This window comes from Salmo salar, chromosome ssa04, assembly GCF_905237065.1.
Source record: "Salmo salar chromosome ssa04, Ssal_v3.1, whole genome shotgun sequence".
NCBI classification, from domain to species: domain Eukaryota; kingdom Metazoa; phylum Chordata; class Actinopteri; order Salmoniformes; family Salmonidae; genus Salmo; species Salmo salar.
In genome coordinates this window covers 13178994-13201008 of record NC_059445.1, presented here as the reverse complement: position 1 = coordinate 13201008, position 22015 = coordinate 13178994, and the positions used below count along the sequence as shown (strand labels likewise).

Below are 22015 nucleotides of genomic sequence, written 5' to 3'. Positions count from 1 at the left end.
GACCCTGGTCAAAAGTAGCACACTGCATAGGGAATATGGTGCCATTTGGGATGCAGGCATTGTGTAGTGCAGATAGAATCAGTGTTATGCCACCGGCTGTGGAGATGAAGACTAGACAGGGCTTGAGATGTTTTGTGATGTCTGCTATTTATTGTGACTCCTATTGGAGGACACCATGATATTGGAGCCAATTGGAGGGGTAGCCCAGACCAGCGCCTATCAACCCAACACCTTATGCAAAGTGATCCAAATCTCTTGACGAGGTTGCTAGGGATTGGGTTAAGGGTGCTACAATATGCATTGTGCAGATAAGTGGGATACAGTCAGAGCGAGATAGGAAAATTAGGTCACAATCCTATCAGAAAAAAACATATGACTCTTCCCTTCCACAAATATATACAAGCACGTACAAGCTACAACAAAATACAACAATCCATCCAACCACCATAATTAATTCCTTGACCAGTTTTCCTATTTCCATACTGCCAAACCTGGTTCGTTCTTCCGGTGCTTTCACCCCCTCTGTTGGTTAACAATTGAAAATACATCCACTGAATTTCAACCTTGATCTCTTTGCACACTTCTTTGGCTGCGTTCACACAGGCAGCCCAATTCTGATCTTTTTTGGGTTCACTAATTGGTCTTTTGACCAATCACATCAGATCTTTTCAAATCAGATCTTTTTCAGAGCTGATCTGATACCAACTAGTGAAAAAAAGATCGCAATTGGGCTGCCTGTGGAAACACAGCCTTAGTTTTCTATGAAAAAGCTTCTAAAAAGGATTAGGCTAAAATAAATGTCAAGCACTATCAGTTGATAACAATAAATTAACTGGAGCAACTCATTTATTTTTAATCAGGCGATTCCATGAATACCAAAGTAGCTGAGGACCAAACAATAAATGAACCGGTTCTATCTTTTTTAAGCAGGTGATTCCATGAATGCCAAAGTGGCTGAGACCCTGAACCAGGTGTCCCTGCCGGTGGTGCCCTTCAACACATGTAAGAAGATGGACTACTGGTGGTTCCAGGTCAAGACCTCCATGATCTGCATGGGCTACACCTTGCCTGACGAGCTCAAGTCTGTCTGTCAGGTACTCAAGTGGGATATATACCCGCATAGTATTATACTGTATAATGCAAAAAATTATCCATTGACTTATGCAGTGATAACATGATAGAAAAAAACTATTTGATTAATGATGTCATGTTTGTGTTGATGATGTCATCAATACGAAGTGCTGTTGACCCTCGTCATGTGACACAGGGGGATTCGGCCGGTCCCCTGGTGTACCAGGACTCTCCCAACTGTCCCTGGGAGGTGCACGGCATCACCAGCTTTGGTCCCAACGGCTGCATCATGGACAAGAAACCCTCTGGGTTCACCCGTGATTCGGCCTACATCCCCTGGATGGAGAATGTCATCCCCTGGATGGAGAATGTCATCCCCTGGATCCCCTGGATGGAGAATGTCATCCCCTGGATGTAGAATGTCATCCCCTGGATGGATTATGTCATCCCCTGGATCCCCTGGATGGAGAATGTCATCCCCTGGATGGAGAATGTCATCCCCTGGATGGAGAATGTCATCCCCTGGATGGAGAATGTCATCCCCTGGATGGAGAATGTCATCCCCTGGATGGAGAATGTCATCCGCAGGGACATAACAACCAGCACAGTAGGTTGTTTGTTTTATTGAACCTTTATTTAACTAGGCAAGTCAGTTAAGAACAAATTCTTATTTACAATGACATCCTACCCCAGCCAAACCCTAACCCGGACGACGATTGGCCAATTGTGCGCCACCCTATGGGACTCCCAATCACGGCCGGTTGTGATACAGCCTGGAATCGAACCAGGCTCTGTAGTGACACCTCTAGCACTGAGATACAGTGCCTTTGACCGCTCCGCCACTCGAGAACTGGTTCCAACCGGTCTAAATCGGTTTCTAATATCAAGCTTTTTGGTTGATTTGGAGTGGTGTGACATCTTTTTTTCAGCTCCTTTCTCTCTCTCTCTTTCCCTCTCTTTCCGACCCCCCTCTTTCTCTCTTTGTCCCTTCTTGTTCTCCCTCCTCATCTCTCCTTCTGTCCTCCCTTCAACTTACTCCCCATCCCCTTTCCTCCTCTCTTTGTAGCATCTGGCTGCGGCGGGCCAAAGGACATGACTGGCGAGAGCGGCGTGTTGTCCAGCATGGGGCACCCGGGCAGCTACAGTAACGGTGCCCACTGCCAGTGGCACATCAAGGTGCCCGATGGTAAACTGGTCCACCTGCACTTCCACAACTTCTCCCTGGAGGACACCCAGCTGTGTCTCAATGACAAGGTCACCATTAACGACAGCTTAGCCAACCTAGGTAGTACAGCCGTATGTAAGGGTCTTTGGTGTGTGTGGGAGGGAGGAGGGGGGGTAGGTGATATGGGGTGTGTGCGTATGTATGTGGCTTGCGTGAGCACACACACACCCTGTCTGACGATTAATTTGCGGGGTCTCATGTGTCTGATAAATGAGATTACTGTGTGCTTTATTGTGTCTCACCTCAAACACGTCAATGTCATTACTTTCCAATATGATTAAGAGTAAATGACATGTCAGAGTCAAGTTGTTTGCTTTGGCAGCCGTACAACTGACTGGAAGGCAAGATGAAACACTGACAAGAAAGCTGTAACAGAGAATGCTCTTGTCTCTTCAACAACTGATATGCTTTGTCAGCCAGGACACATATTGATGGACTTGATAATAGGGTAGTTGAATATCATTAATCACAGTAGACAGATTACTGTCGTTATCATAATGACAGTTGTAGATTAAGGCCCAGGAGACTGTTTGCACAAAAAGATTCAGCCAGCAATGTTTGATTAGCCTTTGAAACCCTTGATTTGTCTCGTATCAGAAGAAAGAAAGATCTTGCTTCTCTCTATCTATCCTGTCAGTACATATGAAGGAGAGGAGACCAATTAAGTGATGCCCTGCATGCCTCCTTATGACCCCTTAATGTATCTTTATAACCTCACCACGTCACCTTATAACCTCAGTATGTCACCTTATAACCTCCTTATGTCTCCTTTGCAGGTACCTACTGCAGTCACATTCCCCCTCAGGACCTAGTGAGTATCGGTGATAGACTGAGCCTCTATTTCACCTCCAACAACAAGGTGGTGGACACCGGCTTCAGGGCCTCCTGGAAGACTGTGGACCCCAGCCAGGGTGAGTGGAGCTGGGCTTCAGGGCCTCCTGGAAGGCTGTGGACCCAAGCCAGGGTGAGTGGACCCCTTGGCTTCAGGGCCTCCTGGAAGGCTGTGGACCCCAGCCTGGGTGAGTGGCGCTGGGTGAATGGACAGACGTTCCTTGTGGAAGAAGCCTCTAAGCACAGTTCTCGGATCAGCACCTTTATCAACCCTCCTAATGTGAACATTCACCATATGGGCCATGGCGGAATACATATCTGACTTCAGATCATTGCTTAGGCGCACCTTCAGTTTCACCACTAAGCCTAACATTCTTATGGATTTACACAAAGTCTTTACACACAGACTCTCCCCACCCTCCTCTCTCCCACTTCCCCCTACAGCTTCATGTGGAGGTGTCTTCAGCAGTGAGCAGGGAGAAGTCACCTCTCCTAACTGGCCTAACAACTACCTAGACCAGGCTGTGTGTACCTCCATCCCCTCAGCTAAGAACATCCACACTGTCTTCACCCATTTTGAGGTGCAGGCCGTGAACCAGCTGGGACAGTGTGTGGACTACGTGGAGATCTACAGTGGAGCAGGGTTGACCTCACAAGGTTGGTACCATAGCGATAACACTATAGCGACGCCATTGAAATAGAATTCCTAGAGGATATTTTGTTGGATTTCTGCAAACTGCTGTGGATTCAAGTTACAAATTGTAATCTTTTCAAGGGTGCATTACTTTGATCAATGTAACTAAGTACAGTACACGTGATAAATCTACATTACTTCGATAATACTTTTCTTATTTGTGATTTGTTACCTGTGCAGATCGCTTCTGTGGCTTTGCCCCGCCCCCTGAGGTTACTGTCGTCGGCAACACGGCTGTGGTCCGTTTCCTCAGCAACAAAGTCAATGTCGAGAAGGGTTTCCGTGGTTACTGGACCACTGATCCCAACGTGTTCCCCACTCTGCCTCCCCCTCCCGCTAACCCATGGGACAACATCACTATCAGTAAGTACAACCACTGTTTAACCACAGATCGAGGATCAGATTACCCTGACACAAATCCTAACATGAACCATTAGGGGGAATAAAAATATCTGACCTTAGATCTGTGCCAAATGCAGATTGAGGACCATTTTACTGAGAATGTGTTTTTCTATGATTGTGTTTTGCTTTTCGTGTATTGATGTGAATATTGATATGTGTATTGATGTGTATACAGGGCTCATCTGTAAAAGTGACCTTGGTCTCTGCATGACTCCCTGTCAAAAGAAAGATTAAATTAAATAAAAATGGCCAACTTCTACCTTCTCATGGGAAGTTCATCTGGACAACTGCTATTTTTACTTCAGAGGCATTGTCTCTAGGTACATCAATTGGAGCCTTGCCAGCTCAACCAGACTTCAGTTATAAGTGGCTATCCCTTTCCAACAGCAAGGTGACATTACCCACTGACTGACACTTTGAAAAGACTTTCATGAGTACATTTTTATTAACTGTATATTGACCTGTCTCTCTTCTTCCTATAGGCTGGCCTGAGACGTGTGGCAGCCCTGCTGTACCCCCCAGTAGTGCCACCTTGAGAGTGGTCAACGGGGTAGAGGCTGTGCCCCACTCCTGGCCCTGGCAAGTCTCCATGCAGGTAAGTGTGTGTGTGTGCACTAGCGTGTATGTGCAGGACTTATTTGCAACTAGTGCCTACATGTTTGTGTGTGTGCGTGTAATCATGTATGTTGATGAATCTCTCTCTCTTCAGGCCACTCTGTTCAATCCCATCCCCTACATGCATGGCTGTGGAGGCTCCCTGATCCACAAGGAATGGGTCCTGACGGCCGCTCACTGCTTCATGGTGTAAACCACACACACACACACACACACACAAACTTCACATTAACACATTATTCTATCCAATCCCAAAATGTGAGTAACAAGTAATAATAGAAACTCACTTTAACTTTCTAACTAAAAATCCCTTCTCTCTCCCAACCCCATCCAGGCCTCTGGGTAATATCTAAGCATGTAATATCTAAGTATAACTTGTAATATGATGTCACTCTTTCTGTATTGTCATTGAGTGTTTTTTTATCTCCTTAATTTTTATTGTTTTACTGTAAAGCAGGATGCGTTTTTTTCTTTTTTTTGAATAAAGTTTAATTTGATTCGATTTCTTTGACTCCAGGTGGACGGCATCATCAGGCACAAGGGCTTCGTGTACGAGCAGTACAAGACGGACATCACTATCGACATCGCCCTGGTGCATTTGAGCTCTGCAGTCAACATGACCAGGGAGATTAGTCCCGTGTGTCTGCCGGCGCTCGGGAAAGGTATGTTTTTTTATGGTTTTTAGGAATTGTAGTTTATCAATGGGCACACTCGTAGGTGCACACACACAGACACACACCCTTGCAATTGAGATACATGACACACCACTTCAAATACACATTTGAAAATACACCATTTAAATACACCTTTAACAACACGGCACATATTGCATAGCAACAGCTACCTCTGCTGAGACTAAACTTTTAACTATTTTATGATGCTATAACAACATCAGTCCCAAAGAACCTCTCCTCAAACTGACAGTGATAGCTCCGCCCATCTCACCCAGCCCCACTCTACTTGACACTTGATTGACATTAACAGGGCTTTCCTCTCCTAGGAGGGATTATAAGCAGGCTACAATATTAACGCAAAGCCTGGTGTTGGCTGGCTGGCTGGGTCATGTTCTTTTCAGGGCTGATAAAGTTCTCATGAGGCCAGGTGGCACAGCACTGACACCACATATAGAGTCTGAATCAACTCAGCACAGCACTGACACCACATATAGAGTCTGAATCAACTCAGCACAGTATTGACACCACATATAGAGTCTGAATCAACTCAGCACAGCATTGAAACCATGTATAGTCTGAATCAACTCAGCACAGTATTGTCACCACGTATAGAGTCTGAATCAACTCAGCACAGTATTGACACCACGTATAGAGTCTGAATCAACTCAGCACGGTATTGACACCGCGTATAGAGTCTGAATCAACTCAGCACGGTATTGACACCACGTATGGAGTCTGAATCAACTCAGCACGGTATTGACACCACGTATGGAGTCTGAATCAACTCAGCACGGTATTGACACCACGTATAGAGTCTGAATCAACTCAGCACAGCATTGACACCACGTATAGAGTCTGAATCAACTCAGCACAGCATTGACACCACGTATAGAGTCTGAATCAACTCAGCACGGTATTGACACCACGTATAGAGTCTGAATCAACTCAGCACAGCATTGACACCACGTATAGAGTCTGAATCAACTCAGCACGGCATTGACACCACGTATAGAGTCTGAATCAACTCAGCACAGCATTGACACCACGTATAGAGTCTGAATCAACTCAGCACGGTATTGACACCACGTATAGAGTCTGAATCAACTCAGCACAGCACTGACACCACGTATAGAGTCTGAATCAACTCAGCACAGCATTGACACCACGTATAGAGTCTGAATCAACTCAGCACGGTATTGACACCACGTATAGAGTCTGAATCAACTCAGCACAGCACTGACACCACGTATAGAGTCTGAATCAACTCAGCACAGTATTGACACCACGTATAGAGTCTGAATCAACTCAGCATTGCAGCAGATGACCCCAGAGAGAGAGAGACAGAGAGCACTCAACCTCTCACACAGTAACAAGGCAGCGACACAAACATACAATGCTATATCTGACTTTAACATCTTCTGTTCTGTTGTATCTATCTGAGCTCCCATTGACTCTCAGCGATTACTCTAGTATAGGACTATAACATAGCTAGTAGACATACTGGATATCCATTATTGATCAGTCATGTATAGCGATACAAGGAGGAGTGATATGTTAAGGCTATTCACGACGGGTTCAATGAGGATAGCGAGGCTTGCAAGCTAAGAAGCTAGCTAGCATGGCGACCATGTGATCATGTTGAATTAGACAGCAGTTGTAATGGTCATTGTAGACATTTGCATGGGAACATTACATAGGCATGCCTATCTAGCCACTCCCCTAACACGCCGGCCCTCCCCCTTCCTCCCATCTCTCTCTCCAGGTAGCCTCTTCCCTGTTGTATCGGAGAAGTTGAACCAGGCAGCCCTGCCTATCGTCCCCTTCGCCACTTGCAGTAAGCCAGCCTACTGGTGGGACACCCTGAGACCCTCCATGATCTGTGCCGGATACGAGTCTCCAGACGAGCTCAAGTCAGCCTGCCAGGTAGACTACGGACCCCCTACCCAGCTGCAGTGCCTCGTTTTGGGCAAGGGGAGGAACGGAGAGAGCCTGGTGGTACAACCTATTACCCAAAGAGTGGCTCGTTTTGCGCTAGGAGGGGTTGGGAGAAAGCCTGGTTGTTCAACCCAACTAACCATCTTTAGTGCTTAGTTTTGGGGTAGGTAACGGTAGGTTATGTGGGGTAGGCTGGTTGTATCACCTTGGCTTCTACCGAGACCAAGTGGCTTGTAATTATATTACACAAGGATAATACAGTCCAGTGGTTTCTCCTGATTGGAATGCATTATGTAACCCAGCACATAGCGTTTGTTTGTGATCAGTCAGCCTTGATAATGGTTTAATTAGTTTGTTGTTGTGGTGGGACAGAGGACAAAGAGCATGGGAACTACATAGTTGTGTGTCATAATGAGGTCCATATGAATGACAGCAGTGTGAGTCTTTGACCGCCACGTGCTGCTATGCATTTTACCCAGCAGCTCTTGTGCTACTCTGTGTTGTTCTTTCCCTCTGTAAAGTAGTTTGTTACCGTATAGCATAAGTACCCTGAGTACGTTGAGTACGTGTGCTTCATATCCTATGATGTGAATTAATGTCTGAAAATAACTCACTAGCGATTATGTTCTTTGCAAGACTATGTCGATAAAAGTAATCCAAGTCTTTTGGGACAGTTGCTGTTCAATCCTCTTAATATTTTAGTTGTCATCTATAATTACATTAAAATGGTCACGCTCCTTTCTCCTCATCCCTCGCTCCTCTCCTCATCCTCTCTCCTCTCCTCCTCTGCAGGGTGACTCAGGTGCCCCCTTCGCCTGCCAACCCTCAGCCTCAGACCCTTGGGAGGTCCACGGCATCGTCAGCTTCGGCGCCTTCGAATGTATCAAGGACAAGAAACCCTCTGTGTTCACCAGAGTGTCCTCCTTCAACAACTGGATTGATGATAACAGGAAGAGGTTCATCTATGAGAAGTCGCTAAACTAAGGCGAAATCACTGATCTCAGAACTGTTGGGGGATGTTGATTTAGACGGTAGGAGTTGCTACCTAACCACAGATCTAGGATCAGATTATAATTACTCATCTCAGAACTCTTTTGTCAGGTTGGATAGTGTGGGTTGGAATTGGAACCTAACCACAGGGCTATGATCAGATCAGTTTAACCTGACGCATAACACGATCTATTAGGTAGGTGGGGAATGATCTGATCCTGTTAGGGCAGCTTGATCCTACCTTCTACACTCATAAAGGTTTAACCCTACAGTATTTATACACTGCAGGCCCCAAGAGGTTTCATAATATATTTTAGTCATTTAGCAGATGCTCTTACCCAGTGTGACTTAAATGAGCAATTAGGGTTAAGTGCCTTGCTCATGGGCACATCGGCTGATACAGTATTTCACCTAGTCGGCTCAGGGTTTCAAACCTGGCCCAACGCTCTTAGCCGCCAGGCTACCTGCCGCTCCAGTAGGGAGGTATAATACACTGCAGCACCATAGTACCTTATGGACATTAGGATTATACTGTGTATACCAGTACAGATGATTGAGTGAATACTTTTTGCATAATGTCTGTATATCAAACTCCTATTCTCACCATGTAGAAATATTGTAAGTAATGTGATCATGTTTCATGTTGCAATTGCTTCCATTCTGGACCTTTGAATAAAATCCTTATTTTGCATATTTTCCCACTTCTGGAACACTAATGTGATTCTACATATTACCTTACAAGGCTTATAAAATCCTCTTTGTGTGGATGTAGGATGTTTAACTTCAAACACAGCTTTACCTCCAAATCCCCCTTTCCTCCCCAGCCTTAGTATACTGTTATCCATTCTCCCTTCTGACTCAGCCAAATCCTACAGGCAGACTCTTCAAAATGATATTCCTTTAGTCACATGACCCATTCCCTCAGCCAATGAGAGCGCGGGGCTCAGATTTCATCCCAGGAGGAGACAGCCAGCCACTAATCTGTGATTCAGAACAGGGGGTTGTAAAACCAGGAATCTCTTGTGTAGACTGGAGTCTTTACCCATTGTTCCTCACTCTACCTTGGATTATTTTTGCTGTTGATTGGGGACTTTTGGATGGCACTAGTCTGGGTGAAAGGGTTTGCCAGCTTTGGGCAAGGTTTAGGCGGTGTTTATCCGGGACAAGAGTGAAGAGAGGGAGAAGAAGGGAGGAGAAGGAGGGAGGATAGTCATTTTTCTTCATCCTTCTTTTCTGCAGACTGCAGGCATTTCCCTGAGAGAATGGGGGCAGGAGCGCTCACCATCTGTGTAAGTAGCTACAAAGCCTTTTTCCTCAGCCGACCCGGCTGGCAGGCACAGGGGCTTCTATCTCGGTGGCAAAGGGCTTTATGGATGTATAACGGAACACTCTTACAGTTCACTCAGCCATAGGCAACACACTCTTGTGTGTGTGTGTGTGTGACAGCGAGAGTTGGCTTTTACATCGGTCTGGGCACAGAGGGAGTCTTTTTAAAATGTCTTCTAGCTGTCACAGTTCTGCAGTCTGTTTCTTCCTGGCACTGAAACACTTTCCTCTCTCTCTCTACATCTCCCTCCACCTTCAAAATAACTTTATTTAGGTTACTGAACACAAACACACATCAGAGTAACAGGGACAAGATGTGTTTACTGACAGTGAAGTACGTTTTCTAGCACTATGTGTTCAGTAGTTAGACCAAGCTTTTTTCTCTCCTTGGTAACTCTTACTCGACATCACGTAATTCTGAGTCAGACTTCCCTAATGGGCTACAACACATAAACCCAGTAGAGATGGCATCATGGCAGCATGACCAGAACAGGGACACCTTTATGCTAACTAACTCTACCTGAGTCTATGTTCCTTAGCAATGATCCAGTAACTCAGTTTTTAAATGGGAGTCTGTAATGAAAGCCATTATGACAAACTCCTAAAAAAATATATATTTTGCACTAGGAACATTTGAGGAATGTTATGAGTAAACCCTAGTCCATTCCCTCAATAGTCTCAGGATTACTTTCCTTATAAGGACAACAACTACCCATCGTATGAAGTCTGTGATACAAGCTAGTCACCACTACAGACTTGTAGTTGAGCAGCTGTTGTTACTGCTAGGACTGTTTTTCCTGTGGTGCTGCCATACCAGTTGCTCCTACGGTCACCCACATTGGGAGAGACAAAGAGGGGGAGGGAAGAAGTGGAAGCATGCTAGGGCATGCTATCCCCCTCTGTGAGTCAGTTAAGGAGGCAGCCAAACTTCTGTGTGGTCTAAAATCACCATGCAATTTATGTATTCGCAAAAAGCTACGGAAATGAGAATAGGCTCTCGCATCCCATCTAGACACTTAGGAGTAATGGTGGACTTTAAAAGAAGTATGCTTTCTCAAGTGTTCACAAGTAGTTGAAGAGTGTATGGACTACTCTCTTCAACACTCAACAGTTGCTACAAATGTAGGATCTTAATTTGAGCCAGTTTGCTACAGCAGGAAAATAATCCTGCAGCAACAGGAAATGTCAATTATTATGTGGATTATAATTCATGGACATTTTTGTAGAGGTTGATACATTTTTCAAATCAAGTCTGAAATTTCGGGGTGGAAATTACAAACTTCAGAAGCCTTTTAAAACCTCAAATGCACTACATGTTTTAAATTTCCTGCAGGTGATCAAATTATCATCCTTCATCTGTACTGTCACGGCCCTCCAGGTGTTTATAGGAAGCCATTCTTTTACAGCGTCAAGAGGTTGTAGCAGTAGTGCGATAATGTCCCTCTGGTCTTCTGGTGGGAGGGGAGGAGAGGGGATAAGGGGTTAAAAGGGCTAATCACAATATAATGGTCTAGTCAACAATAGAGTAGCAAGCTAGAGGCCATTAGGTATTAGCATGCATTTCCTTTCATGTGTATGGACTACAAGGTATGTAGTTGAAAGATTATAGTAGTAGGCAAGAATCATTAAAAGCATTACACTGATAAGTAAGTAAAGTTGGTGTGTGTGAGAGAGAGGCGTTAAATTCTACACCCACCTAACAGGAAGTGATTCCCAAACCTTCCATAACAAAGCCATCACCTACAGAGAGATGAACCTGGAGAAGAGTCCCCTAAGCAAGCTGGTCCTGGGGCTCTGTTAACAAACATAAACAGACCACACAGAGCCCCAGGACAGCAACACAATTAGACCCAACCAAATCATGAGAAAACAAAAAGATAATTACTTGACACATTGGAAAGAATTAACAAAAAAAACAGAGCAAACTAGAATGCTATTTGGCCCTAAACAGAGAGTACACAGTGGCAGAATAGTTGACCACTGAGACTGACCCAAAATGAAGGAAAGCTTTGACTATGTACAGACTCAGTGAACATAGCCTTGCTATTGAGAAAGGTCACCGTAGGCAGACCTGGCTCTCAAGAGAAGACAGGCTATGTGCTCAATGCCCACAAAATGAGTTGGAAACGGAGCTGCCAAATGTATGACCATATTAGAGACACATAAACTCAGCAAAAAAAAGAAACGTCCATTTTTCAGGACCCTGTCTTTCAAAGATAATTCGTAAAAATCCAAATAACTTCACAGATCTTCATTGCAAAGGGTTTAAACACTGTTTCCCATGCTTGTTCAATGAACCATAAACAATTCATGAACATGCACCTGTGGAACAGTCGTTAAGACACAAACAGCTTACAGACGGTAGGCAATTAAGGTCACAGTTATGAAAATGTAGGACACTAAAGAGGCCTTTCTACTGACTCTGAAAAACACCAAAAGAAAGATGCCTAGGGTCCCTGCTCATCTGCGTGAACGTGCCTTAGGCATGCTGCAAGGAGGCATGAGGACTGCAGATGTGGCCAGGGCAATAAATTGCAATGTCCGTACTGTGAGACGCCTAAGACAGTGCTACAGGGAGACAGGATGGACAGCTGATCGTCCTTGCAGTGGCAGACCACGTGTAACAACACCTGCACAGGATCGGTACTTCCGAAGATCACACCTGGGGGACAGGTACAGGATGGCAACAACAACTGCCCGAGTTACACCAGGAACGCACAATCCCTCCATCAGTGCTCAAACTGTCCGCAATAGACTGAGAGAGGCTGGACTGAGGGCTTGTAGGCCTGTTGTAAGGCAGGTCCTCACCAGACATCACCGGCAACAACGTCGCCTATGGGCACAAACCCACCATCGCTGGACCGGACAGGACTGGCAAAAAGTGCTATTCACTGACGAGTCATGGTTTTGTCTCACCAGGGGTGATGGTCGGGTTCGTGTTAATCGTCTAAATAATGAGCGTTACACCGAGGCCTGTACTCTGGAGCGAGATCGAGATGGAGGGTCCGTCATGGTCTGGGGCGGTGTGTTACAGCATCATCTGACTGAGCTTGTTGTCATTGCAGGCAATCTCAACGCTGTACGTTGCAGGGAAGACATCCTCCTCCCTCATGTGGTACCCTTCCTGCAGGCTCATCCTGACATGACCCTCCAGCATGACAATGCCACCAGCAATACTGCTCGTTCTGTGCGTGATTTCCTGCAAGACAGGAATGTCAGTGTTCTGCCATGGCCAGCGAAGAGCCCGGATCACAATCCCATTGAGCATGTCTGGGACCTGTTGGATCGGAGGGTGAGGGCTAGGGCCATTCCCCGCAGAAATGTCCGGGAACTTGCAGGTGCCTTGGTGGAAGAGTGGGGTGACATGTCACAGCAAGAACTAGCAAATCTGGTGCAGTCCATGAGTAGGAGATGCACTGCAGTACTTAATGCAGCTGGTGGCCACACCAGATACTGACTGTTACTTTTGACCCCCCCTTTGTTCAGGGACACATTGTTCCATTTCTGTTAGTCACATGTCTGTGGAACTTGTTCAGTTTATGTCTCAGTTGTTGAATCTTGTTATGTTCATACAAATATTTACACATGTTAAGTTTGCTGAAAATAAACGCAGTTGATAGTGAGAGGACGTTTTTTTTTTTGCCTAGTTTATTTCGCCCAGATTACACAGACACACAAAGAATTAGAAAACAATTTTGATAAACTCTCATATCTATTGGGTGAAATACCACAGTGTGCAATCACAGCAGCAAGATTTGTGACCTGTTGCCACAAGAAAAGGGCAACCAGTGAAGAACAATCACCATTGTAAATACAACCCATATTTATGTTTATTTATTTTCCCATTTGTACTTTAACTATTTGCATATTGTTACAACATGGTATATAGACGTAATATGACATTTGAAATGTCTTTATTCTTTTGGAACTTGTGTGTAATATTTACTGTAAAATTGTTATTGTTTATTTCACTTTTATTTATCCATTTCACTTGCTTTGGCAATGTAAACATATGTTTCCCGTGCCAATAAAGCCCCTTGAATTGAGAGAGAGAGAGAGAGAGAGAGAGAGAGAGAGAGAGAGAGAGAGAGAGAAAGGGAGAGAGAGGGACAGAGAGAGAAGGGGATAGAGAGGGAGGAAAAGAGAGATATAGGGAGAGAGGGAGGGAGAGAGGGACAGAGAAGGGGGGAGAGAGGTTAAAGAGTTGTATTTGATTGTGCCACTTTATAAGCTGAGTGAGTAGTACACTTATCCCTTACTCTAGGTCTCTGTCTCAGTGAGTCACCAGTGTGTGTTCATGTGTGTGCATGTGTGCGTGTGCGTGTGTGTGTGCAGATCTAGGGGACATCTGCTTGCAATGGCTTGTGTCACTGACAGGCAGAGTAGCTCAGACAGGCTCAGCTCTTAAACACCTGCACAGGAGCACTACTGAAATGAACCAACGTATAGAGATATACTGGAGACATACTGGAGACATACTGGAGACATACTGGAGACATACTGGAGATGTACTGGATATGTACTGGAGACATACTGGAGATGTACTGGAGACATACTGGAGACATACTGGAGATGTACTGGAGACACTAGGGTTTCTGGGATGATGGTGTTGATGTGAGCCCTGACCAGCCTTTCAAAGCACTTCATGACTACCGACGTGAGTCGAGACATACTGGAGACGTACTGGAGACATACTGGAGATATTCCAACTCTGACTATTTAATCCTCTATACCAGAGGTTCCCAAACTTTTTCACTCGGGGCTCCCCTTGCAGCATTGGGGAACAGCCAGCATGCGCCACGTCTATTTCTATGGGTACAAGCACTGTTCATGACACAAACTGTTCACACTCCTCTTGGTGGTGGAGAGAATTTTACAGGTTTAAAGCCTATGTCCTGCAATTCTACACATTTTGTTAATGGGGTGCAAATAAAATGTTGCCGTTTTATAGCTCCTTTTCTTGCAATTCTATACGTTTTTCCATGTCTAATGAGTATTCATGTGATATTTGAGTGACAAAGAAATTACAATAAAATCTGTAGACTAAAAAACCTAAATAAAAAAACGTTAGCTGACGTGCTAGTTGATCTGGACATTTATAAACAGGACTCTAAGGTCTGCAGTGACTGACATGACAAGAGGAAGTGATGATGCACTACCCCATTTACAAATTGCACTTTGTGCATTCTACTATTACAACTTTCAAGTGTAAATTTAAAACCGCACTGAGTTCCTTTAAAAAAAACAAAATAAATTGCATTTCCATGTTTTTTTTTGTGGGGGGGGACCGCGTCACCCCTGCCCTCGCTACACAGTTTGGGAACCGCTGCTCTATAGAACAAACCTTAGCTTTGCTAATGTTTCCCTGTAGACGTTGATGAAATTGGCAATGATATGTACACAGTCTAGCAGTTTAATGTTGAATGAAAATCCTTTAATCTTTTATTGTTTCTAATGCATAACTATTACATTATTCACTTTATAAAACAGCTCATATAAAATCTCTGTGTTCATTTCGAATTAATTAAGTTGATTCCCCAAAATGTTCACCCTCCCTTGTAAGTGACAAGAACGTCAAAATATGTAGCCAATTACAGAATAATCCCGTAATACATTCCTACTCCCTCAGAAAGCATCACTAGGTGAGGTGTAATCACACAGTCAAGATGACTTCATTATTAAGTGTAACTTCATTATTAAAATGTCAAACTGGGAGACATAGTTATTAGACAGTCCTCCTATCTGCTATCACCTTGCTCTAATAAACCTGTGAACCCTTAGAGCTGTGCGTGTGCGTGTGTGTGTGTGTGTGTGTGTGTGTGTGTGTGTGTGTGTGTGTGTGTGTGTGTGTGTGTGTGTGTGTGTGTGTGTGTGTGTGTGCGTGTGTGTACATGGGGTCCTAATGCTATGGCATCTGCCATGGTCCAGCTCCCCTCTCCTTAACCCTCTGAGCACCATCTGGGAGACGGGTCCCAAATAGCCAGGAAGAGATTATAGACATATGTTTGAATCAGTGGAAGACGAATGGTTAAATCCAAAAGTGACATCAGGCCTTAGAGTGGGATGGTTGTGTTGAATTAGCCCGGTCCCAGACATTGACCATATGAGTTGACAAGATAGCACAAACAGATCTGGGACCAGTCTAGTGTTGAATGGATTGGGGATATGCGGAGATCAGTGTAATAGTGCTTCCCTTTTCTTTAATACAGAGTAGTGATGGCTTTTGCCTGGAGGGTGTGGTGGTATTGTCATTTTGTTCATCAGTGCTTGCTGCTGTGTTGTGTGCATGCATAGACTCATTTAATCACATTAAGTAGAAATGAAAAGTGTCCAGATAGAACGGGTAATAAATATTATTTCTTATCTAGATTAACAGGTTCATAAAGAATGTTTTAAGTGAGTTATGCTTCTTGTGAAGGCACTTGACTACTAGTTAATAACTACATAATACAATGATCCCATTGTGTCATACAGGGCCTCCCGTGTGATATAGTAAGGCCTCTCTCTCTCTCTCTCTCTCTCGCACTCTCTCTCTTGCTCTCCTCTTTCTCTCTCTCTCTCTCTCTCTCTGTTCTGTCTCTTTTGAAGTGGTGCACTCTAGGGTGACTGGATGTCACATGCTCAGTTTGATGCTGTGCCCAGCCAGTGTGTGAAACAAAGCCCTACTCTGATCCTGTGTAGAACAGAGAAGTAGTAGCTCCTCTGTTGTGATGCTGTTGGACCTTGATGTCACTCAACAAATGTGTTACTGTAATTACATGTAATTACTAATGTCACACTGAGTTAGTTTAAGAGTTAGACTAAGAGTTTACACGTTAGTATCAGTAATCTGGTCCTGTGAAAGGAGTGTGTGTGAGGGTGTGCGGTGAGTGTGAGTTAGAACAGGTGGCAAGTTTAGTGGGTCATAGTAGATAGCCAACAGCTGATGCAAATACACACGTACGTACACATGCACACACACGCACGCACGCACGCACGCACGCAAACACACACACACACACACACGTACACATGCACACACACGCACACACACACACACACACACACACACACACACACACACACACACACACACACACACACACACACACACACACACACACACACACATACACTCTGTATACACAAGGCCTAATCTATCTCACAGTAACAGGTGTGTGTGTGTGTGTGTGTGTGTGTGTGCCAGGCCAACTCTAGTACGAGAAGCTTACATCGTTTGCACTCAGAGGATGATGGGTTAACATGGGTATTTAGAAAATGAAAATGAGTTTTTGTCTCACTAACTTGCACTGTATAGCCACTGTATAGCCACTGTATAGCCACAGATAACAACATGTACCTGTCATTACTATCTCTTGCATGCTTGAGTTTCAGTTCCATTTATATTGACATTATAGTTCCCTAAACTGTTTTAAAATGTGTACACAACTAATTCATTCATAGATTAAGTATTTTTTAAGGAACGTGTGCACAACATAGTACATATAGTGCCTTCAGAAAGTATTCACACCCCTTGATATATTCCACATTGTGTTTTGTTACAGCCTGAATTAAAAATGGAGGTCAAGGGGTATGAATACTTTCTGAAGGCACTGTATAAAACACAGGAAAATAACGCCTTTAAGTCAGGGAGTGTTTACCCCATAGAACCCCACAGAATGAATTATGTTTCTATGGTTTACCTTATGACTTAATGCAAGCTCTACATGTATAATGTAGAAAGTCAACAGACACTTGACAACAGATGAATTTCCAGCCTCTTTCCTTTCTATCAATATATCCCAAGCTGTCAAGCCCAGCTTGCAGTCCACTTCAGTGTGTGTGTGTGTGTTTGTGTGTGCATGCCAGCTCTCTTCTCACTCACTGTTCGCCTCAGCCTTCACCCCTCCCCTCAGCCACAGGTGTGCATGGTAACCAAAGCCTTGTCGTAGCAACCGGTACACAGCCCAAACCCCTCCCCTTTCCCTTCTCTTCTCCCAACACTAACTCTCTCCCCTCTCCCAACTTCTCTGTGTGTCGGCTTGTGTGTGTGTGGCCCTTTCCAAAGGGTCCCTCCATCCCTTCCACACACTAACTGACTCTGTGCCCGTTCCAAGGCAGAAGAGGGCATCCCCAGCCCCTATGGAGGTGCCGGACATGGCAGTGCCCACAGTACCAGTAGTACCCGTTGCTGACTGCTGCTCTCTGCTGTGTTCCTATCTCCAGCACAACAAGGCTGCGGTGCAGATCAAGCAAGACATGAAGAAGATGGTCCAGTTGCCCATGCTGAGGGGGACCTCCAGGGGACCTCGAGGAGTGGAGGCCAGGGGCGGTAGGCTGTTCGGCGTGTCCCTGCTGGAGCTCAGGGAGCTGGGCCTCGTGAAGGATGGCGTGCCCCTGGTGGTGCGGAGAATGGTAGAGTTCCTCCGAGAACATGGTGAGCTGAGGATGTTGGGGTTCAAGGGGGGATGAGAGCGGATGAGAGCGGATGCGGGGATAGGGAGGTCTTTAATGTTTCAATACACAGTCATTTTCTAATGGTCATTGTGCATCCACTTTGGTTCTGAAGGAGTTGTAGGGATGGCTAGATTTTGTTAGCGAGACTAACTTGTTATTATTAACAAACAATTTCATGCGATCAGTTTTTTTCTGACATGATTTCCTAGATTTGATCAACTTCAAATCCACTGTCAATAGACGGGTGTGATAGCTGCTACTGTGATAGCCACATCCATAGATATAGAACTCTGCTTTATACTGTATCTATGACCACAGCTATCTTTCTCTGTCATTGAGTCAATAACCCGCCTGATTGCTGTCAAGACAACACAAGGTTAACAATGACAGTGTTAGCCCTCAGTCCAAAGTCACTGTGTTCACTGGCTAGTTACGCTTTGTATAAGTCATCTCAATGCAAAATCATGTGTTACATTTTAACCTCCACTATACCTTTGCCACAAGACTCTTATAGATAATCATTTTATAACACATCATTTTTTATTTATGTTTCTATTATGAAAAGACCATGTCATTACTTATTAGACTGCCAACTGTAGGCTTTGTGTTGTGTAAAACCACTTTACACTCCTTGACATCACATGTGTTACTGTTATGATTTGCAAACGTGTCATTCGATTGGTATAAATACAAATACAAGCTCCATACCAGGATAAGTTTATCCTTGTGGTTTTGTTCTGTACTCTCATCTTGCTATCAAATGGTCTATTTAGCCCTTCTAGTAGTAATTCCCTTGTTTCCCCACTAGAGGTCAGTGTAGTTCTATGATACAGCAGTAGGATGTCCTCTTCCTGACCACGTGACGTCCTCTCGCAAACTCAACAAACCCACATCATACATTGGGCCTTGCACATAGTTCTTTATTTGTGGGTGTGGTTGAATAATCAGACTATTCAGGTCACTCATCGTTGTGACTAGGAAATAGGAGGGAGACAGGAGAAAATGCCATGTGGACAAAGACAGAGGGTATTGTTTTTTTTTAACTGTTTTTGTTTATTTTTTTATTTTTTATTTTACAGTTTTAGTTAGGTAATAGTAAATGTGCCTGTAACGAGCGTTTCTTAATTACATTTCAATCTCTGGTTTAAATGATTTGTTCTCTGCAGTGTTGCCATTGCAGCCCACTTGTCTGGTAGCATTCAGTAGGATGTGCAACGTTTTGGAACGTTCAGAAAGAAATACGCTGCAGTATGTACAGCAAAAATGCCTTTCTGACATGTAGAATAAGGAATCACGTCATGGCATTTCTGTCTGCAACGTTAGACAACTGCATGTGGCCCTGTAGACTGTTCACAACAACAGCAGAGCAACACTTTATGCCGTGTAATCCCAGAAACTGCTGTCCAAGTTGATAAAGTATGACTCACACAGCTGCAGCGGCAGGTAGCCTCGCGGTTACCGCATTGGCCCAGTAACCGAAAGGTCACTAGTTCAAATCCTAGCGCCGACAAGGTGAAAAATCTATTGATGTGAGGAGCAAGGCGCTTAACACTACTTGCTCCAGGGTCACCGTTGATAACGGTTTACCCTAGCTGTGACCCCCCCCCTCTCCGAGGGTGTCTCAGGGGGACCTGGGATATGCAAAAAGTCATTTCTAATTTGCACATGCATATAAAACACACTTGTACATTTGTGAAATAGGACAAATATAAGCACCCACCAAATGAATGCATTCATTATTGTCACGCATCAACTTGACCCTTTGTCACCCGTGTGTGTGCAGCAATGCTCAGTGATCCAGAGAGACTCTCCAAGTTGAACATGAAAGGTTCCACTCCCTGTCAATGTCTGGGAGTAGTACAGTGTGTTAGGTTACTGGATATAGTGTGCACACTGTGCACCTGATTCTAATAATTACCTGGTTGATAAACTGAATCAGGTTAGTTACAACTGGGGTTGGAGTGATAACCTACAGGTGGATAGCTCTCCAGGAACAGGTTTGGAGTTAACCTACAGGAGGGCATCACTCCAGGAACAGGGTTGGAGTTAACCTACAGGTGGATAGCTCTCCAGGAACAGGTTTGGAGTTAACCTACAGGAGGGCATCACTCCAGGAACAGGGTTGGAGTTAACCTACAGGTGGATAGCCCTCCAGGAACAGGTTTGGAGTTAACCTACAGGAGGGTAGCTCTCCAGGAACAGGGTTGGAGTTAACCTACAGGAGGGTAGCTCTCCAGGAACAGGGTTGGAGAGCCCTGGGGTAGAGTAATGTCTTAAGTAGGTGTATAAGAAACATAAAACAAGCATTCTGCCATCAGTAGAAGAGATTGACTGTCCCTCTCTTCTTGTTCTCCTCCCCACCCTCTCCTTTGTCTGGTTACTCCCCCAACCTCTCCTTTGTCTGGTTACTCCCCCAACCTCTCCTTTGTCTGGTTACTCCCCCAACCTCTCCTTTGTCTGGTTACTCCCCCAACCTCTCCTTTGTCTGGTTACTCCCCCAACCTCTCCTTTGTCTGGTTACTCCCCCAACCTCTCCTTTGTCTGGTTACTCCCCCAACCTCTCCTTTGTCTGGTTACTCCCCCAACCTCTCCTTTGTCTGGTTACTCCCCCAACCTCTCCTTTGTCTGGTTACTCCCCCAACCTCTCCTTTGTCTGGTTACTCCCCCAACCTCTCCTTTGTCTGGTTACTCCCCCAACCTCTCCTTTATCTGGTTACTCCCCCAACCTCTCCTTTGTCTGGTTACTCCCCCAACCTCTCCTTTGTCTGGGTACTCCCCCAACCTCTCCTTTGTCTGGTTACTCCCCCAACCTCTCCTTTGTCTGGTTACTCCCCCAACCTCTCCTTTGTCTGGTTACTCCCCCAACCTCTCCTTTATCTGGTTACTCCCCCAACCTCTCCTTTGTCTGGTTACTCCCCCAACCTCTCCTTTGTCTGGTTACTCCCCCAACCTCTCCTTTGTCTGGTTACTCCCCCAACCTCTCCTTTGTCTGGTTACTCCCCCAACCTCTCCTTTGTCTGGTTACTCCCCCAACCTCTCCTTTATCTGGTTACTCCCCCAACCTCTCCTTTGTCTGGTTACTCCCCCAACCTCTCCTTTGTCTGGTTACTCCCCCAACCTCTCCTTTGTCTGGTTACTCCCCCAACCTCTCCTTTGTCTGGTTACTCCCCCAACCTCTCCTTTATCTGGTTACTCCCCCAACCTCTCCTTTGTCTGGTTACTCCCCCAACCTCTCCTTTGTCTGGTTACTCCCCCAACCTCTCCTTTGTCTGGTTACTCCCCCAACCTCTCCTTTGTCTGGTTACTCCCCCAACCTCTCCTTTGTCTGGTTACTCCCCCAACCTCTCCTTTGTCTGGTTACTCCCCCAACCTCTCCATCTTATCTCCTCATGCGTTCTATCTGTTTGCATCTTCTTTTCTATTCCTTCCACGTTCCCCCTCTTTTACCTTACTCTCGCCATCCCTGTCCCTCGTCATCCCCCTCTCTATCCCCTTTCACTGTGCTTCTCTACCCCTCTCTCCACCTGCCATCATTTCCCATCCTCCACATCCCTCCATCACCTCGCCCCTCTCTCTCCCTTAATCTTCTCTCTCCATCCCCAGCTCTTCATCATGAGGGTCTGTTCAGGGTCAACGGTAACGTACGGGCGGTGGAGGGGCTGAAACTGCGGCTGGAGAACGGTGAGGACGTGGACTTCCTGGTTGAGGCGGATGTGTGTACAGTGGCCAGCTTGTTCAAACAGTACCTCAGGGACCTGCCAGAAGGCCTGGTAGACTCCACCGTACAGCCTGCCCTTATACAGCAGCACCAGGGTG

General features: G+C 45.2%; 1 protein-coding gene and 1 pseudogene across 5 annotated transcripts in view; both read left to right on the top strand.

Moving 5' to 3' along the window:
• The window catches only part of LOC106602340 (ovochymase-2-like), a 33843-nt pseudogene extending 24715 nt beyond the window's left edge, over positions 1 to 9128 (top strand).
• A 291-nt stretch (positions 9129 to 9419) lies between these two features.
• Positions 9420 to 22015, top strand: part of LOC106610290 (protein FAM13A) — an 83775-nt gene continuing 71179 nt past the window's right edge. For all 5 annotated transcript variants that reach the window (XM_045716529.1, XM_045716532.1, XM_045716530.1 and 2 more), the window contains exons 1-3: positions 9420 to 9726; positions 17969 to 18179; positions 21803 to 22012. In XM_045716529.1, coding sequence (XP_045572485.1) covers positions 9700 to 9726; positions 17969 to 18179; positions 21803 to 22012 — 448 coding nt within the window. In that variant the 5' untranslated portion in view covers positions 9420 to 9699. The remainder of the gene's footprint in view (positions 9727 to 17968; positions 18180 to 21802; positions 22013 to 22015) is intronic.